Source organism: Macaca mulatta, chromosome 19, assembly GCF_049350105.2.
Source record: "Macaca mulatta isolate MMU2019108-1 chromosome 19, T2T-MMU8v2.0, whole genome shotgun sequence".
Classification (NCBI taxonomy): domain Eukaryota; kingdom Metazoa; phylum Chordata; class Mammalia; order Primates; family Cercopithecidae; genus Macaca; species Macaca mulatta.
In genome coordinates this window covers 7,532,048-7,548,348 of record NC_133424.1, presented here as the reverse complement: position 1 = coordinate 7,548,348, position 16,301 = coordinate 7,532,048, and the positions used below count along the sequence as shown (strand labels likewise).

Genomic DNA, 16,301 nt, shown 5'->3' with positions numbered 1-16,301 from the left:
CAATCTTACCCTGTCTTGCTGGTGGGTTCTAGACCATGTTCCCAGGTCTACCAGACTCCCAATGTCATATTGTCCCACTGGTAGGCTCTATACTATGTTCCCAGCTACCCTAGGGTATTATGCAAACCCTGTTCTAGGCCATGGTTTCAGTAACTTCAGGCTTCAGCAACTTCAGGCTCCAGTTGACCTCCTTTCTTTCTGGTGGTCTGTCAATCACGTTCTCAGTGTTACAGTGTCATTTTTGGGTTGTAGATTATATGCTCAGTATCCTCTGGCCACAGTTTTATTCTCTTTTTCATGAGTGGGTTCTAGACATATTCTCAGTGTCTCTAAGTCCTGGCCTGACTCTATCCTCTTGATGGGTCTAGACCACATCCTCAGGGTTGCTAGACCTTCAGTCTCACATCTGGACTTTCTGGTGGATTCTAGACATGTTCTCAGCATCTCTGAGTCCTGGTGTAAGTTTCTGTCCCTTGGAGAGTTCTGAACATGTCCTCAGAGTTCAATAACCTCCAATTATTACTCCTGCACTTGCTAGTAGGTTCTAGGCAACTTTTTGATGTCCCAGCTCTGATTTGAACCTCTTTATCCCCCACTGGATTCTAGCCACTTTCCCAGGCTCCCAGATCACCATCTTTCTCTCTCGTGGGTTCTAGGCCACCTTCATGGTGTTCCAAGCCTTGGCTCAATACCAAAAGGATGTCCCTGATCACAAGGAACTGAACCTGGATGTGTCCCTCCAACTGCCCAGTCGCAGCTCCAAGATCATCCACCGTATCCACTGGGAATCTGCCAGCCTCCTGCGATCAGAAGAGGTACAGTCACCCAGCCAAGCCCTCCTCACTCTTGCTGTCGCCCTCTACACCAACCAGGATTTACTGGGAAGCAAGAGGGAGGAGAGGTGACCATCACAGGCAGTAGAAGGCTTAATTCCCAACATGCTGTCTTCTCTCTTTTCACTCTGCAGACCAAGGAAAATGAGGGTTTCACAGTCACAGCTGAAGGAAAAGGCCAAGGCACCTTGTCGGTAAGGAACAGAAACCCGCACCTGCCTGGCCCATGCCCCTGTGCCCCAGAGGGACCATCTCCTCTTGTCCTCAGTAGTCCTAGTCCTGTGGGATGACACTGTGTCTCCTCTCCCATCTTACCAGGTAGTGACAATGTACCATGCTAAGGCCAAAGGTCAACTCACCTGTAATAAATTCGACCTCAAGGTCACCATAAAACCAGCACCGGAAACAGGTAAAAGGAATCAAGGCCTTATCTGTCACCTTCTCCTACCCCTCTTCTAATTTCTTCCCCCCTCCTGAATCAACACACAGGTATACCCTCTCCCATCTTTCTCTCTTCTGTGTTTCCAGAAAAGAGGCCTCAGGATGCCAAGAACACTATGATCCTTGAGATCTGTACCAGGTAAGAAGCTAGGTCACCAGGGTTCATCTTGGCCATCCCTCTATCAAGAATTCTTGCAAATAATATCCATGATATTCAATACTTTCCAAGTACACTGTGTATCTGATACTGTTCTATGTATCCACCATAAGGTAGAGAATACAGACAGTCCTTGCTTTGCGTGTCAATGTGAGACCACAGCAATGACCATGTAAGTTGAGACTGTCAAAGCATCTTAGCAGCAATCAATGGAGAAAAGTACACTATCATTCCATGACCTTTAAAGTTTTCTTGTTTTCTTTTGAGAGAGATAGGGTCTTGCTCTGTCAGCCAGGCTGGAGTGCAGTGGCACAATCATAGATCACTGTAACCTCAAACTCCCTGGCTCAAGCGATCCTCCCGCCTCAGCCACTCAAGTAGCTGGGACTACAGGCGTGTGCCATGAAACCTTGCTAATTTTTATTTTTTATTCTTTCTAGAGGCGGGGCCTCACTGTGTTGCCCAGGCTGGTCTTGAACTCCTGACCTTGAGCATTCCTCTGCCTTGGCCTCCCAAGGTTTTGGGATTACAGGCATGAGCCACTATGCCCAGCCTAAATGTTTCTATTATAACATTTAAAATTATCATACTGCCAGTTATAAAGATACAGGAAAATGAAAGACATAGTAAGATGAGTATTTGACTACACTGTAATTTAAAACATCAGAACATTGAGATGCAAGGTGTATTTTTTTTTTTGTATGACACTTGCAGAGAGTGCTTTAGTTCAAAAAATGCTTGCTTTCTTCTCTTTGTATAATTTACAACATGGAGTAAACATCTCTTCTATGCCTTAGTACATTGTCTTGCTCCTTTCTAAGTTTGGATCAGCTTCCAATATTTTATCCTTCGAGCTTTCCATGTCACAACATTCCTCCAAGAGTTCCCTTAAAGTGACTTTTTATTCTATAACGAACTTTCCTCTGGGACATCTTCATCCTTTTTGTCCCCATGACCTTCCTTATTTATGCTAATACATTTGCCTTCACTGAGTTCCTGTACGCCACCTATCTCTCAAATGGCAGCAGGGTCAACATCCCCACAGTCTGCTATTCTTCGATAACTCCATTTATGCCTTCTTTGAAGTTCACTTCTGGCATTATCACTTTTCATTTCTTTGCTGCATTTTTATCTTTGTTGTCCAGTTCCCTCTTTTGGTGATACATTGTTGTAAAATCTCATGGGAGTTAGCCACCTGGAGACAGGGAGGCAACACAACTACACAGTTTGCTGTCTGTACATAAATTGAAGAGCAGAAGCTCAGTGACCAATCACTGATGGACTTTGAAAGGAGTGACAGTAATTGGCCCTCAATTATGATGCTCATCTTTTATTTACGTAGTGATTTCTAGACTGAAGAGTTAGCAACAGAGTTTATACCATATGCAACTACTCATGATCAATATACCAAGGTACCGAAAGTGAACCATGTCACCGGGCTACTAGTGTTATTAAACTGAATCATGCAAAGTGAGGGCCGCCTGTATTCTTGCCTTTGTTTTCTAGAGCTGAAGCATGGAGGGGGTCAAATCATGCATCCAATGTTACTTAGAGCTGGAATTTGAATCCCTGCAGTTGGGTTCAGAGTCTGAGCTCTTAATCAATCGCCTTGACCATTACATTACCTTACTTTTTATTTCCTTTGGGGAAATGTTTCCTAAAAACTGTAATGCCCCTCTGTGCTATTGTGGGGGAATCGGAGGTCTCAGTGCCTGACCAGACCTCCTTGTCCAGGAACAGACCGTTGGGGCTGACCCTATCTTGGAACCCAATGCCCTTCTTTCTGCACTATCCAGGTACCGGGGAGACCAGGATGCCACTATGTCTATACTGGACATATCCATGATGACTGGCTTCGTTCCAGACACAGATGACCTCAAGCAGGTATGAAGGGCTCAGGAGCTGGGATAAGTGGAAAGGAGCCTGGGGTATGGAAGAGGCTGCAGGTGGAGAGGGATCCAGGAGGGATTTTTCACAGGCTCCACCTTTCCCCAGCTGGCAAACGGCGTTGACAGATACATCTCCAAGTATGAGCTGGACAAAGCTTTCTCCGATAGGAACACCCTCATCATCTACCTGGACAAGGTAAGACTGCATCAGCCTTCCCTGGGAGGCTTCCATGGGCACGTTGACCTCTATCTGGCTGGTCTTTTCTTTTCCTTTCAGCTTTTGTCTCTGGGTCACACGAGCCCTAGGCTAGAGGAGACAAGGTCTGTGTTGCTGGGCGACAGGGGAAGGAGCTTGTAAAATAAGGGGGTCAACCCAGCATCTTCTATAAACATCTCATCTTCTGACCATTGACCTCCTCCAGCTTCTTAGCAGAGTCTTAACCAATGAAAAAGAGCCCCTTCGGATTTTTTTTTTTTTTTCCAGTTCTTTGTAGACAGAAAGGTCTTGCCTTGTTCCCTTGCCCAATCCTGACCTTTGTTTCTTTTTTTGCATCTATTTCTCTCTTCTGTTGTTTTCTTTCTTTCAAGAGACAGGGTCTCGCTCTGTCACCCAGGCTGGAGTGCAGTGTCTTGATACTGGCTCACTGCAAAGTCAAATTCCTGGGCTCAAGGGATCCTCCTGCCTCAGCCCCCTGAGTTGCTGGGATTGCAGGCCTGCGACACTGCACCCAGCTAATTTTTTTAAAATAAATATTATGCTCTTGTACCCAGCTTCTTTTTTTTTTTTTTTTTTACTGCAATTTTGATCTCCCAGGCTTACATGATCCTCCTGCCTCTGCCTCCTGAGTAGCTGGGATTACAGGTGCCTGCCACCATGCTCGGTGAATTAAAAAAAAAAAAAAAAAAGTTTGTAGATATGGGGTCCCACTATACTGCCCAGGCTGGTCTTAAACTCCTGAGCTCAAGTGATTCTCCCACCTCCGCCTCCCGAAGTGCTGAGATTACAGGTATAAGCCCCTGCTGCCTGGTCCCAGCTGAATTTTTGTTCTTGTTTCTTCATAAATATTCTGTGTAAGTATCCAGCTGATTGTTTTATTTTTTGTAGAGATGGGGTTCTTGATATGTTGCTCAAGTTGGTCTCAAACTACTGGCCTCAAGCGATCTTCCTGCCTCAGCCTCCCAAAAGGCTGGGATTCCAGACATGAGCCACCACACCTGCCCTGTCTTCTGTTATTTTCTCTCCATCTGCCATTCTCTTACTCTTTCATCTCAACCATGATTTGGGCTTTCTCCTCTCCCTTCTCTATTTCTTCCCATTCTCCTATCCCCATGTCCTCCCTGCTAACTCCTGATACCCACAGGGCCCCTCAATCCCATTTTAGTCAGCTTAGGTAATGATAGCTACTAAAACAAAACCACTAAGAATATAGGGTCTTAACACAACAGACTTGTATTTCTCACTCATGTGAAGTCCAGTTGGCGTGGGAGGTAAGGAAGGGTCCCTCTGCTTCATGCAGTCACTCAGGGATCCAAGCACCTTCCATCCTGTTACTCTGCAATGCTTCGGATCCTTTGTAGTTCTCTGCAGGATTCCTTCATTCTAGATGAAAATAAGATTGTGTACGGGTTGTTTTTATGGGTATAGATAGCAATTTGTTGGCCAGAGTTCAGCCACCTGGCCACACCTAATTGAAAGAGGAGCTGAGAAATGTAGTCTCGCTGTGAGTGTAGGAAGAAGAGTAAATGGATTTGCTGAATTGTTCATTCATCTTCGCCACTTCCTCCTCTATCCTTCAATTTCTCCACCACTGCCTCAGTTCCCAAGACCCAATGCTGGACTGCCTCCCACATCACCCCACTGACCAAGCTCCTCCTTCCCCCTCAGGTCTCACACTCTGAGGATGACTGTATAGCTTTCAAAGTTCACCAATATTTTAATGTAGAGCTTATCCAGCCTGGTGCAGTCAAGGTCTACGCCTATTACAACCTGGGTGAGCAGCCAAACTAGGGCCTGGGGTCTGATGTTTCCAGGGGCCTGAGAGTCCCAGGTATATATGAATTGTGGGGATCTGAGAATGAAGGTCTAAGGAGTCCAGGGATTTGAGGATTAGTAGTCTGGAGGTCCCAGGGGTCTGAGGGTCCCAAGAATCTATGAGTTGGTTCTAGGGATCTGAGAGTTGGAGGTCTGATGGGTTCAGGAGTCTCAGGGTCCTGGGAATATGTGAGTTGCAAAATAAGGGTCTAAGGATTCCAGGAGTATGAGGGTTGGAGGTCTGAGTGTCCCAGGAAACTATGAATTTGGGGTTCAAGGGTCCCAGCCTTCTGTGAGTTGAGAGTCTAAGAGGCTCAAGGGTCTGAGAATCCCAAAGATCAGAAAGTAGAGGGGGTCTCAGGATCCGAGGGATCTGAGGGGTTGAAGACCTAGCATCTCCAGGTCTGAAGACTGAGAACTGGGGATCTGGGCCTCCCAGGCATGGTCTTGGGAGGGAGACCCTTATCCTCTCATCTTCGCGTCACATCTGCCTGCAGCGGAAAGCTGTACCCGGTTCTACCACCCGGAAAAGGAGGATGGAAAGCTGAACAAGCTCTGTCGTGATGAGCTGTGCCGCTGTGCTGAGGGTGAGTTCCCTGGAGCCGGGAACAGGTGCGACTGAGCAAGACACACTTCCCCAGGTCGTCCATCCCATGACCAGGGACCCCCAAAGTCATACCCAGGGGATACCAAGAGGGGTAGGCTTCCAGGGTTGGCCACACCCATGGGCAGCAGGCCCCAGATAAGGAGTGGGACTTAGACCCTGTCTCCACCCCCACCTTGCAGAGAATTGCTTCATACAAAAGTTGGATGACAAAGTCACCCTGGAAGAACGGCTGGACAAGGCCTGTGAGCCAGGAGTGGACTATGGTGAGTGGGTGATGGGCGGGGTCATGTGTGTTTGGCTGTGTGTGTCCAACTGTGTGGTGGGTGGTAGGTGTGGTTGTCATGGTGTGGCTTCAGGCTGTGGGCGTGGGTGACTGTGTTGTGTGTGTGAGCAGGTATTGTGAGGGGCCGTGATTGTGTGGGGAACCATGGCTGTGAGTGGCCCGGGTATGCCTATGTAAGGAAAGGTGGATGTGGTTGTGTGCATCATTGCGTGTGTGGCCATGGTTGTGTGAGGCTGTGGTTGTGGATGGCAGCGAGTGTGAGGTCCTGAAGTTCTGTAGATGACCATAGTTTTCGGTGGCTATGATTGTGTACATGGTTATGCCTGTGGCCATGAGGCTGCGATATTTTGTGCACATGAGTCGCTGTCATTGCATAGTATGAATAGTATGTTACTGTTATACTTTGTAGGTGGCTGTGACCTCTGTGCATATCTATGAGCACAACTGTGTGTGGATGGTGACATGTGACCCTCTATGGTTGTGTGTGTAATGAGGGGTGGGCCATAGTGTGACTGGCTGTGATTCTACAACTTTCCCTTGGGGGAGAGAGCCACGTGCCCGGGTGCACCTGCAAACCAGGGTGCCCCTCATGGTCAACCCAACCCACCACCCACCCTGTTCGCCTCTCCCCCACAGTGTACAAGACCCGACTGGTCAAGGCCCAGCTGTCCAATGACTTTGACGAGTACATCATGGCCATTGAGCAGATCATCAAGTCAGGTCAGGTTCAGCACGCTGCCTTCCGCGGCTTTCTCCCTGGCTTCCCCCCCAGGGCTCAGCTTCTTCCCTCTCCCCTCCACTCCAGGCTCGGATGAGGTGCAGGTTGGACAACAGCGCACGTTCATCAGCCCCATCAAGTGCAGGGAAGCCCTGAAGCTGGAGGAGGGGAAACACTACCTCATGTGGGGTCTCTCCTCCGATTTCTGGGGAGAGAAACCCAAGTGAGTACTCACCCTGCGCGTGCGCACGCCCGTCCGACTGCCCCGCCCATGCCACGCCCACACAATGGCCACGCCCCCATGCATCACGCCCACACCACGCCCCTTCCTGACCTGCCATTCCTGCCTCCAGTCTCAGCTACATCATCGGGAAGGACACCTGGGTGGAGCACTGGCCCGAGGAGGACGAATGCCAAGATGAAGAGAACCAGAAACAATGCCAGGACCTCGGCACCTTCACTGAGAACATGGTTGTCTTTGGGTGCCCCAACTGACCACACCCCCATTCCCCCACTCCCAATAAAGCTTCAGTTATATTTCACATTGTCTGGAGTTCTTTGCCAGGGAGCAAGAGGCTGAAATCCCCAGCCGCCTCACCTGCAGCTCAGCTGCATCCTGCCTGAAACCTCACCTGTTCCCACTGCGTTTTCTCCAGGCGTTCACCTGCCAGCGTGCTGACTTCTTTATCCAAGCACCACGGACCTGCCTCACCTGCACATAGCATGCACCTGCACCTCACCTCCATTTCAGCTGCACATTCACCGGCAGCTCACAACCTCTTCGCCTGAGTTCTCACCTCTTCGCTTACCGGCATCCTCACCTGATAATCTTACCAATATATTTTTTTCTTTTATTATTATTACTATTTTAAGTTCCAGGGTACATGTGCAGGATGTGCAGATTTGTTACATAGGTAAAGTGTGCCATGCCGCTTTCCTGCACCTATCAACCCCTCATCTAGGTTTTGTGTTTGTGTGTGTTTGTGTGTTTTGAGGCAGAGTCTTGCTCTGTCGCCCAGGCTGGAGTGCAGTGACACGACCTTGGCTCACTTCAACCTTCACCTCCCGGGTTCAAGTGATTCTCCTGCCTCAGCCTCCTGAGTAGCTGGGATTACAGGCACCTGCCACCTTGCCTGGCTAATTTTTGTATTTTTGGTAGAGATTTCACTATATTGGCCAGGCTGGTCTTGAACTCCTGATCTCAAGTGATCCGCCTGCCTCGGCCTCCCAAAGTGCTGGGATTACAGGCGTGAGCCACCACACCCAGCCCCCCATTACCTAGTTACTAAGTCCAGGATGCATTAGGTCTTTTTCCTAACGTTCTCCCCGCTCCCAATGTTACCAATATTTTCATCTGAATCTTTACCTGCTCGCTCCTCTGCACCCTCAGCTGTATCCACGTATGGGTTTTTGTTGTTGTTTCTGTGGGGTTTTTTTCTTTTCTGCGATGGAGTTTCACTCTTGTCGCCCAGAGTGAGTGCAATGGTGCGATCTCAGCTCACTGTGACCGCGCCTCCTGGGTTCAAGCGATTCTCCTGCCTCAGCCTCCCAAATAGCTTTGGTTACAGGCCCACGCCGCCACGCCTGGCTCTTTTTTTTTTTTTTTTTTTTTTTTTTTTTTGAGACAGAGTCTTGCTCTGTCGCCCAGGCTGGAGTGCAATGGCCGGATCTCAGCTCACTGCAAGCTCCGCCTCCCGGGTTTACGCCATTCTCCTGCCTCAGCCTCCCAAGTAGCTGGGACTACAGGCGCCCACCACCTTTTCCGGCTAGTTTTTTTGTATTTTTTAGTAGAGACGGGGTTTCACGGTGTTAGCCAGGATGGTCTCGATCTCCTGACCTCGTGATCCGCCCGTCTCGGCCTCCCAAAGTGCTGGGATTACAGGCTTGAGCCACCGCGCCCGGCCTCATTTTTGTATTTTTATGAGAGATGGGGTTTCACCATGTCGGCCAGACTGGTCTCAAACTCCTGACCTCAGGTGATCTGCCCACCTCAGCCTCCCAAAGTGCTGGGATTACAGGTGTGAGCCACGGCGCCCCACCAGGGTTGTTTTTGCTTTTTTTTTTTTTTCCTGGCATCCTCCCCTGGCCCCAACACCTACATCTCAATCTGTAAGCTTACCTGTATCTTTACCTTCATAGCACTCTTACCTATATTTTCACCTTTTTCCCCCTACATCCTCTCCGGCGAGTGTATTTTCTCTGTATCTTCATCTGGGTCCTCACCTGCACGCTTTTTTAGGTATTTTCTTGTGTTCTTGCCAGCATTCTCACCTGCAGATTTACCTGCCTTCTTACTGTCATTGCCCAATGGGTTCACCTTGCCCCCTGCCTAGACAGAACTGATTTATCAGACGGGGGTTGCAGTGGAGAAAGAGTAATTCACGCAGAGCCAGCTGTGTAGGAGACCGGAGTTTTGTTATTACTCAAATCAGTCTCCCCGAATATTTGGGGATCAGAGTTTTTACAGATAGTTTGGTGGGCCAGATGCAGTGGCTCACGCCTGTAATCCGCACACTTTGGGAGGCTGAGGCAGGTGGATCACCTGAGGTCAACAGTTCGAGACCAGCCTGGCCAACATGATGAAACCCCGTCTCTACTGAAAATACAAAAATTAGCCAGGCGTGGTGGTGCACACCTGTAATCCCAGCTACTCAGGAGGCTGAGGCAGAAGAATCGCTTGAACCCGGGAGGTGGAGGTTGCAGTGAGCTGAGATCGCGCCACTGCACTCACTCCAGCCTGGGTGACAGAGCGAGACTTCATCTCAAAATAATAATAATAATAATAATAATAGTTTGGCAGGTAGGGGTTTGGGAAGTGAGGCGTGTTGATTGGTGAGATGGAGGTTGGAATCACAGGGGGTCGAGGTGAGGTTTTTTGCCTTCCGTTCCTGGGTGGGATTACAGAACTGGAGGGGTCACATTTCTGGTCTGGGTGCTGTCGGCTGATCCATTGAGTTCAGGGTCTGCAAAATATCGCCAGCACTGAACTTAGGTTTTGCAATAGTGATGTTATCCCCAGGAGCAATGTGGGGAGGTTCAGACTCTTGGAGCCAGAGGACACATGACCCCTAAACTGTTAATTTCTAATCTTGTAGCTAATTTGTTAGTCCTGCAAAGGCAGACCAGTCCCCAGGCAAAAAGGGAGTCTTTTCGGGAAAGGGCTGTTATCAATTTTGTTTCAGAGCCAAACCATGAACTAAATTCCTTCCCAAAGTTAGTTCGGCCTATGCCCGGGAATGAAAAAGGACAGACGAAGCTTAGAAGTAAGACGGAGTCGGTTAGGTCTGATTTCTTTCACCGTCATAATTTCCTCAGTTACGATTTTGCAGAATTGGTTTCATTTCTGCAATGCACCTCCCCCGGCATCTATCCTTGTAGATTCGCCAGACCCATCGGCCTGCAGTCCTGCTCTGCCCTCTCACCTGCATCCTCACCTGTCCTCATTTGCATCCCTTCTGCCCTCCTCCAGCCTCACCTCACTCTCCCAGACCCCGTTTCTAGATGGGCCTGAGCCAGGAGTCAATGCTTTGGGGTGAGCCATGTCTGGTGACTGCACCCGAGAGGGGGCAGTAGGGGGCTGGCGGGCAGGGCAGCGTTTCCGGCTGGAGCCCCAGGGAGGGGAAGACATGAGTCAGCAGTTAGGGAGGGAGTGTGGGGGCTCTGTGGTCACAGCATCACCAGCACTGCGTGGGGAGCAGCAGCCTTGAGTGTGGGGAGCGGGGACACTGTTGCTAGAGGGGACCGGGGCCCCGAGCACCTCCTCTCACTGCACCTCTGGTCCCCTGGGGACTGGGAGGGTGTGTGTATGGAGAGTGGGATGCAGCCTCCCAGCTCTGCACCAAGTCATCAAGAAACACCCACTGAGACTGAAAGTCATGCCTCCAGAGCCTCTTTCCCTCAGACACCCCACAACTCCGGGGGCATGGGGGAAATAGATGCATAGCCTGCACTACACCCTCAAGCTCCCAAATGCCAAAGCCTCCTGCAACTCAGTGGGTATCCCGGCTGACATCTGCCAAGACCACCACTCTACTTCACATCCTTCTTCTCATTTCTTTATTCTTTTCTTATTCATTCCTCCTTTCTAATTTTTTTTTTTTTTTGAATTTGAGAGGAGTCTTGCTCTGTCCCCCAGGCTACAGTGCAGTGGCACGGTCTCGGCTCCCTGCAACCTCCGCCTCGAGGTTCAAGCAATTCTCCTGCCTCAGCCTCCCAAGTAGCTGAGATTACAGGTGTGTGCCACCATGCCCAGCTAATTTTTTTTGTATTTTTAGTAGAGATAGGGTTTCGCCATGTTGCCAGGCTGGTCTCAAACTGCTGAGCTCAAGTCATCCACCCTCCTTGGCCTCCCAAAGTGCTGGGGTTACGGGCGTGAGCCACTGTGCCCGGCCTTCACTCCTGCTTTCTCCTGTTTGGGATTCATTTGATTCGTTTCTTCAACATATAGGGGTGTTTGGGGCTTTTGTTTGTGTTTGCTTTTCTTTTGGACTAAAACTTATCACTTGAGGCTGTGAAGGGTGCAGATAGGATCTTGTGAATCTTACATTCTAAAAGGGGAAGCAGGAAAGGACCCTTGAAGGCAGCATGGGGCCGGGCGTGGTGGCTCACGCCTGTAAGCCCAGCATTTTGGGAGGCCGAGGTGAGCAGATGATTTGAGGTCAAGAGTTCGAGACCAGCCTGGCCAACATGGTGAAACCTCCTCTGTACTAAAAATACAGGCACCTGTAATCCCAACTACTCGGGAGGCTGAGGCAGGAGAATCACGTGAACCCGGGAGGTGGAGGTTGCAGGGAGCTGAGATGGCACCACTGCACTCCAGCCTGGACAACAAAGCGAGACTCCATTCCCTGCACCTGCTCCCCAAAAAAGAAGACAGTGTGGAATGGATTTTGGATGGTGAGGATGTCCAAAAAGGAAAGTTCACCCACGGGACGGGTCCAGCAGTTAAGAAGATCTCTTAGATTGAGTGGCCTGAGGGCTAACGTATGTGATAACATAGCCAGGCTATGTGACCAGTTGTTTGGTAAAACACTAGTCTAAATGTTGCTAGAAAGGTATTTTATATTTCTTTATTTTTTTGGTCTTTTTTTTTTTTTTTTCCTTTTTGTTGAGAACAGGGTCTCACCATATTGCCCAGGCAGGTCTTATACTACTGGGCTCAAGCAATCCTCCCACCTCTGCCTCCCTAAGTGCTGGGATTACAGGTGTGAGCCGCAACACCTGGCTAGAAAGGTATTTTTCAGACCACATCAACAACCACAGTTGACTTTCAGGACAGGAGATAAGCCTAGGTATTGTGAGTGGGTTACACCTGATCAGTTGCAGGTCTAAGGAGTAAACACCGCAGTTTCCTGAAGAAGGAATTCTGCCTCAAGGTTGCAACTTAGAAATTCTGCCTGAATTTCCAGCCTTTAGGCTTTAAGACTGCAGTGCCACCTCTTACCCGAGCCCTGAGCCTCCAGCCTAACTGGCTTGTCCTGTGGACTTCAGACTTGCCAACTCCCATGATTGTGTGAGCTAATTTCTTAAAATAAATGTGTCACACACACTCTCTCTCTGACTCTATACTTCTCTCTGTCTCTCTCTTTTTCTCCGTCTGTCTTTATATCTCTGTGTCCCTGTCTCTCTAGCTTTCCGTGTCTGTCTCTGCTCTGACTCTGTATCTCTGTCTGTCTCTACAGATCTCTTTTTCTTTTTTTTTTTTTTGAGACAGAGTCTCATGCCACTGCTCAGTCTGGAGTGCAGTGGCACAATCTCAGTTCATTGCAACTTCTGCCTACCGGGTTCAAGTGATTCTCCTGCCTCAGCCTCCCGAGTAGCTGGGATTACAGGAGGGTGCCACCACAGTCAGCTAATTTTTTTTTTTTTTTTTTTTTTTTTTTTTTTGTATTTTTGATAGAGACGGAGTTTCCCCATATTGGCCAGGCTGGTCTCGAACTCCCGACCTCAGGCGATCCACATGCCTCAGCCCCGGAAGTGCTGGGATTACAGGCGTGAGCCAACACACCCAGCCTATAGATCTCCATCTCTATCTCTGTCTATCTTCTATCGGTTCTGTCTCTCAGGAGACATCTGACCAATACAGGGAGGGCTCCTGTGAGGAGAAGTTTCTTGAGTCAAGACACAGATGACCAGGGGGAGCCAGCTTTGGAGATCTAGGGAAGACAGTCCCAAGCAGCAGGAAGAGGAAGTGCAAAGACCCAGGACGTCTGCCTGGGGCAGAGTGAGCAAAAGCACAAGGGCCCAAGCTCAGAGGCCCCAGTGAAGGTCACTTGGTGTCTTAGCCTAAGGTCAGGGGCAAACTGGCAGCAAACTATATCTATAAAGGGCCAGATAAGTGTTTTCGGCTTTCAGAGCCGAGAGGTAAAATCCAGGATATTACAAAGATACTTACGAAGCAAGACAGGAGCCAGGTGCAGTGGCTCATGCCTGTAATTCTAGCGCTTTGGGAGGCTGATGTGGGCAGATCACCTGAGGTCAGGAGTTCGAGACCAGTCTGGCCAATATATATACCACATATATGTTACAACATATATAATGGCCAACATATAATACAAAAATTAGCCGTGCATGGTGGTGGGTGCCTGTAATCCCAGCTACTCAGGAGGCTGAGGCAGGAAAATTGCTTGAATCCAGGAGACAGAGGTTGCAGTGAGCCAAAATGGCACCACTGCACTCCAGCCTGGGTGACAGAGCGAGACTCTGCCTCAAAACAAACAAACAAACAAAAAAAAACAAAGAAAGAGGCTGGGCTTAGTGGCTCACACCTGTAATCCTAGCACTGTGGGAGGCCGAGGCGGGCAGATCACGAGGTCAGGAGATCGAGACCATCCTGGCGAACACGGTGAAACCCCGTGTCTACTAAAAATACAAAAAAATTAGCCAAGCATGGTGGTGGGCATCTGTAGTCCCAGCTACTCGGGAGGCTGAGGCAGGAGAATGGCGTGAACCTGGGAGACGGAGCTTGCAGTGAGCCGAGATTACACCACTGCACTCCAGCCTGGGCGACAGAGCGAGACTCTGTCTCAAACAAACAAACAAACAAGACAGGATCCAGGCACAGTGGCTCATGCCTGTAATCCCAGCACTTTGAGAGGCCAAGGTGAGAGGATCACTTGAACCCAGAAGTTCTAGACAAGCCTGGACAACATAGTGAGACCCAGTATCTATTATACGAATTTTTTTTTTTAATTAACCAGGTGCGGTGGTGAGTGGCTGTGGTCCCAGCTACTTGGGAGGCTGAGGTGGATGGCTTGAGTCCAGGAGGTCAAGGCTGCAATGAGCTGTGATTGCATCACTTCACACCAGCCTGGGCAACAGAGCAAGACCCTATCTCAATCAATCAAACAAAGAGGACATTTCCAGCATGGAATGCCCTGTTTGCTTGGGATGGGCCACCTGGGATGGTGGGCAGGCTTTGCTCCCAGCCACTGGAGACATTCTCTGGACAAAGAGTGACCCGTCTAAGGGGGTGTTGCCTGGAGGTCCAGGCAGGTTGGGTTGGCAGGGATGAGGGGTGTCCACCAAAGTCAGTTTCTCTCTCTGCTCCAGGGACCCAGACCCCAGAGAACTTTTCACCAGCAAGTAGGTGGCCACCATCCCACACCGTGCTGGGATTACAGGCGTGAGCCATCGTGCCCAGCCGAGTTACTCATTTTTTAAATGGGTTTGTTATGTGACTTTTCACCCCAACAAAACAAAATCCAAATAAATAAATAAATAAGTGAGCTCACAGTAGATAGAGGGTAGAAAGTGAATTTTAAAGTGGCAACAGATGAAGCAGGACATCTAGGCATCTAATGAGGAAGCTACTGCAACAGTCCAAGCGAGAGACGAGGGTACCTTAGTGTCTCAGTCAGCTCGGGATGCTCTCAAGATACCATAGACTGCATGGCTTAGATGACAAGCGTTTATTTATCATAGTTCTAGAGGCTGGAAGTCCAAGAGCACAGTGAGGTTCTGGTGAGGGCTCTCTTCTTGGTTTACAGACGGCCACCTTCTTGCTGCATCTTCACATGGAGGAGGCAGTGAACATCTCATGTCTCTTCCTATACTGGTACAGATCCCATCATGGAGCTCCACCACCATGACCTGATTACCTCCCAAAGGTCCCATCACCTAACACCATCACACTGGGGATTAGGGCTTCAACATATAAATTGGAGGTTGGGGTGGGGCGGACACAAACATTCAATTCATAGCACCGAGCTAGGGTGGTAGCAGCAGGGGTGGAAACAGGCGGTGGGATTTGAGATCTGGTTTGGAGGTTGAATGAACAGGACTCGCTGCAGGGTAGAATGTGAGGACAAGACAGAGGGAGGGACTCCCAGGTCTTAGGCTCAGCTCACTGGGTGAACAGTGGTTCTAACACCTGACTATGAGTTCCAGTTTTTAAAATCCACACATGAATGCATGCACACTTATACATGGACCTCCCCACTCACATGCACACACCCGTGCAAGCGTGCACACACACACATGCACCAATGCACAGGTACATGCATGCACACACCTGCACACAGCACATATATGCACACCCACTTGCACATGTGATGCATGTACACACATACACACACGTGCACATGCATGCAGGTACATGGACCAAATGTACATGCACACAGATGCACAACACACATGTATGCATGCACCTGCCCACATGAGCACACACATTTATATGCCAGCACATGTATGCATACACAGGCATGCACACGTGCAAGTGTGTACACAATACACACTTGCATGCACACAACTGAATACACACATCCACATGCACACACCACACACATACATGCATGCAGACTCAGGCACACACACAGAGCACACATCCACTCCTTTATTCCACTCTCATATTTTTCACTGCACTTGTCACATCCAAACACAACAGAAGGCCAGGCACAGTGGCTCATGTTTGTAATCCCAGCACTTTGGGAGGCTGAGGTGGGCGGATCGCTTGAGGTCAGGAGTTTGAGACCAGCCTGACCAACACAGTGAAACCCTGTCTCTACTAAAAATCCAAAAAGCAGCCAGGCATGGTGGCACGCGCCTGTAATCCCAGCTACTTGGGAGGCTGAGGCAGGAGAATCACTTGAACCCAGGAGGTGCAGGTTGTTCTAAGCTGAGATCATGCCACTGCACTCCAGCCTGGGCAACAGAGCGAGACTCCATCTCAGAAAACAAAAACAAAAACAAAAACAAACCCACAACATTTTATTTTCTTGTTTATGAGGTTTCTTGTCTCTCTGGCTTCACCAGGAGAAGAGCACCATCGAAGCAGGGAACCTTGTCGCCATTGTTCACTGCCGCATTCCCCACACCTAGAGCAGAGCCTGGCATGGACAGAA

The 16,301-nt window shown here is 49.3% G+C and overlaps 1 protein-coding gene across 7 annotated transcripts in view; it reads left to right on the top strand.

Moving 5' to 3' along the window:
* Positions 1–7,502, top strand: part of C3 (complement C3) — a 41,266-nt gene extending 33,764 nt beyond the window's left edge. For 5 of the 7 annotated variants that reach the window (XM_015122636.3, XM_077979621.1, XM_077979619.1 and 2 more), the window contains exons 30-41: positions 657–815; positions 968–1,027; positions 1,152–1,242; positions 1,362–1,413; positions 3,228–3,315; positions 3,427–3,516; positions 5,206–5,311; positions 5,850–5,939; positions 6,139–6,222; positions 6,879–6,962; positions 7,048–7,183; positions 7,314–7,502. In XM_015122636.3, coding sequence (XP_014978122.2) covers positions 657–815; positions 968–1,027; positions 1,152–1,242; positions 1,362–1,413; positions 3,228–3,315; positions 3,427–3,516; positions 5,206–5,311; positions 5,850–5,939; positions 6,139–6,222; positions 6,879–6,962; positions 7,048–7,183; positions 7,314–7,455 — 1,182 coding nt within the window. In that variant the 3' untranslated portion in view covers positions 7,456–7,502. Of the gene's footprint in view, positions 1–656; positions 816–967; positions 1,028–1,151; positions 1,243–1,361; positions 1,414–3,227; positions 3,316–3,426; positions 3,517–5,205; positions 5,312–5,849; positions 6,025–6,112; positions 6,223–6,878; positions 6,963–7,047; positions 7,184–7,313 lie in introns of all 7 variants that reach the window. The other 2 variants (XR_013409635.1, XM_077979622.1) reach the window with 2 other exon arrangements.
* Positions 7,503–16,301: the final 8,799 nt, after the last annotated feature.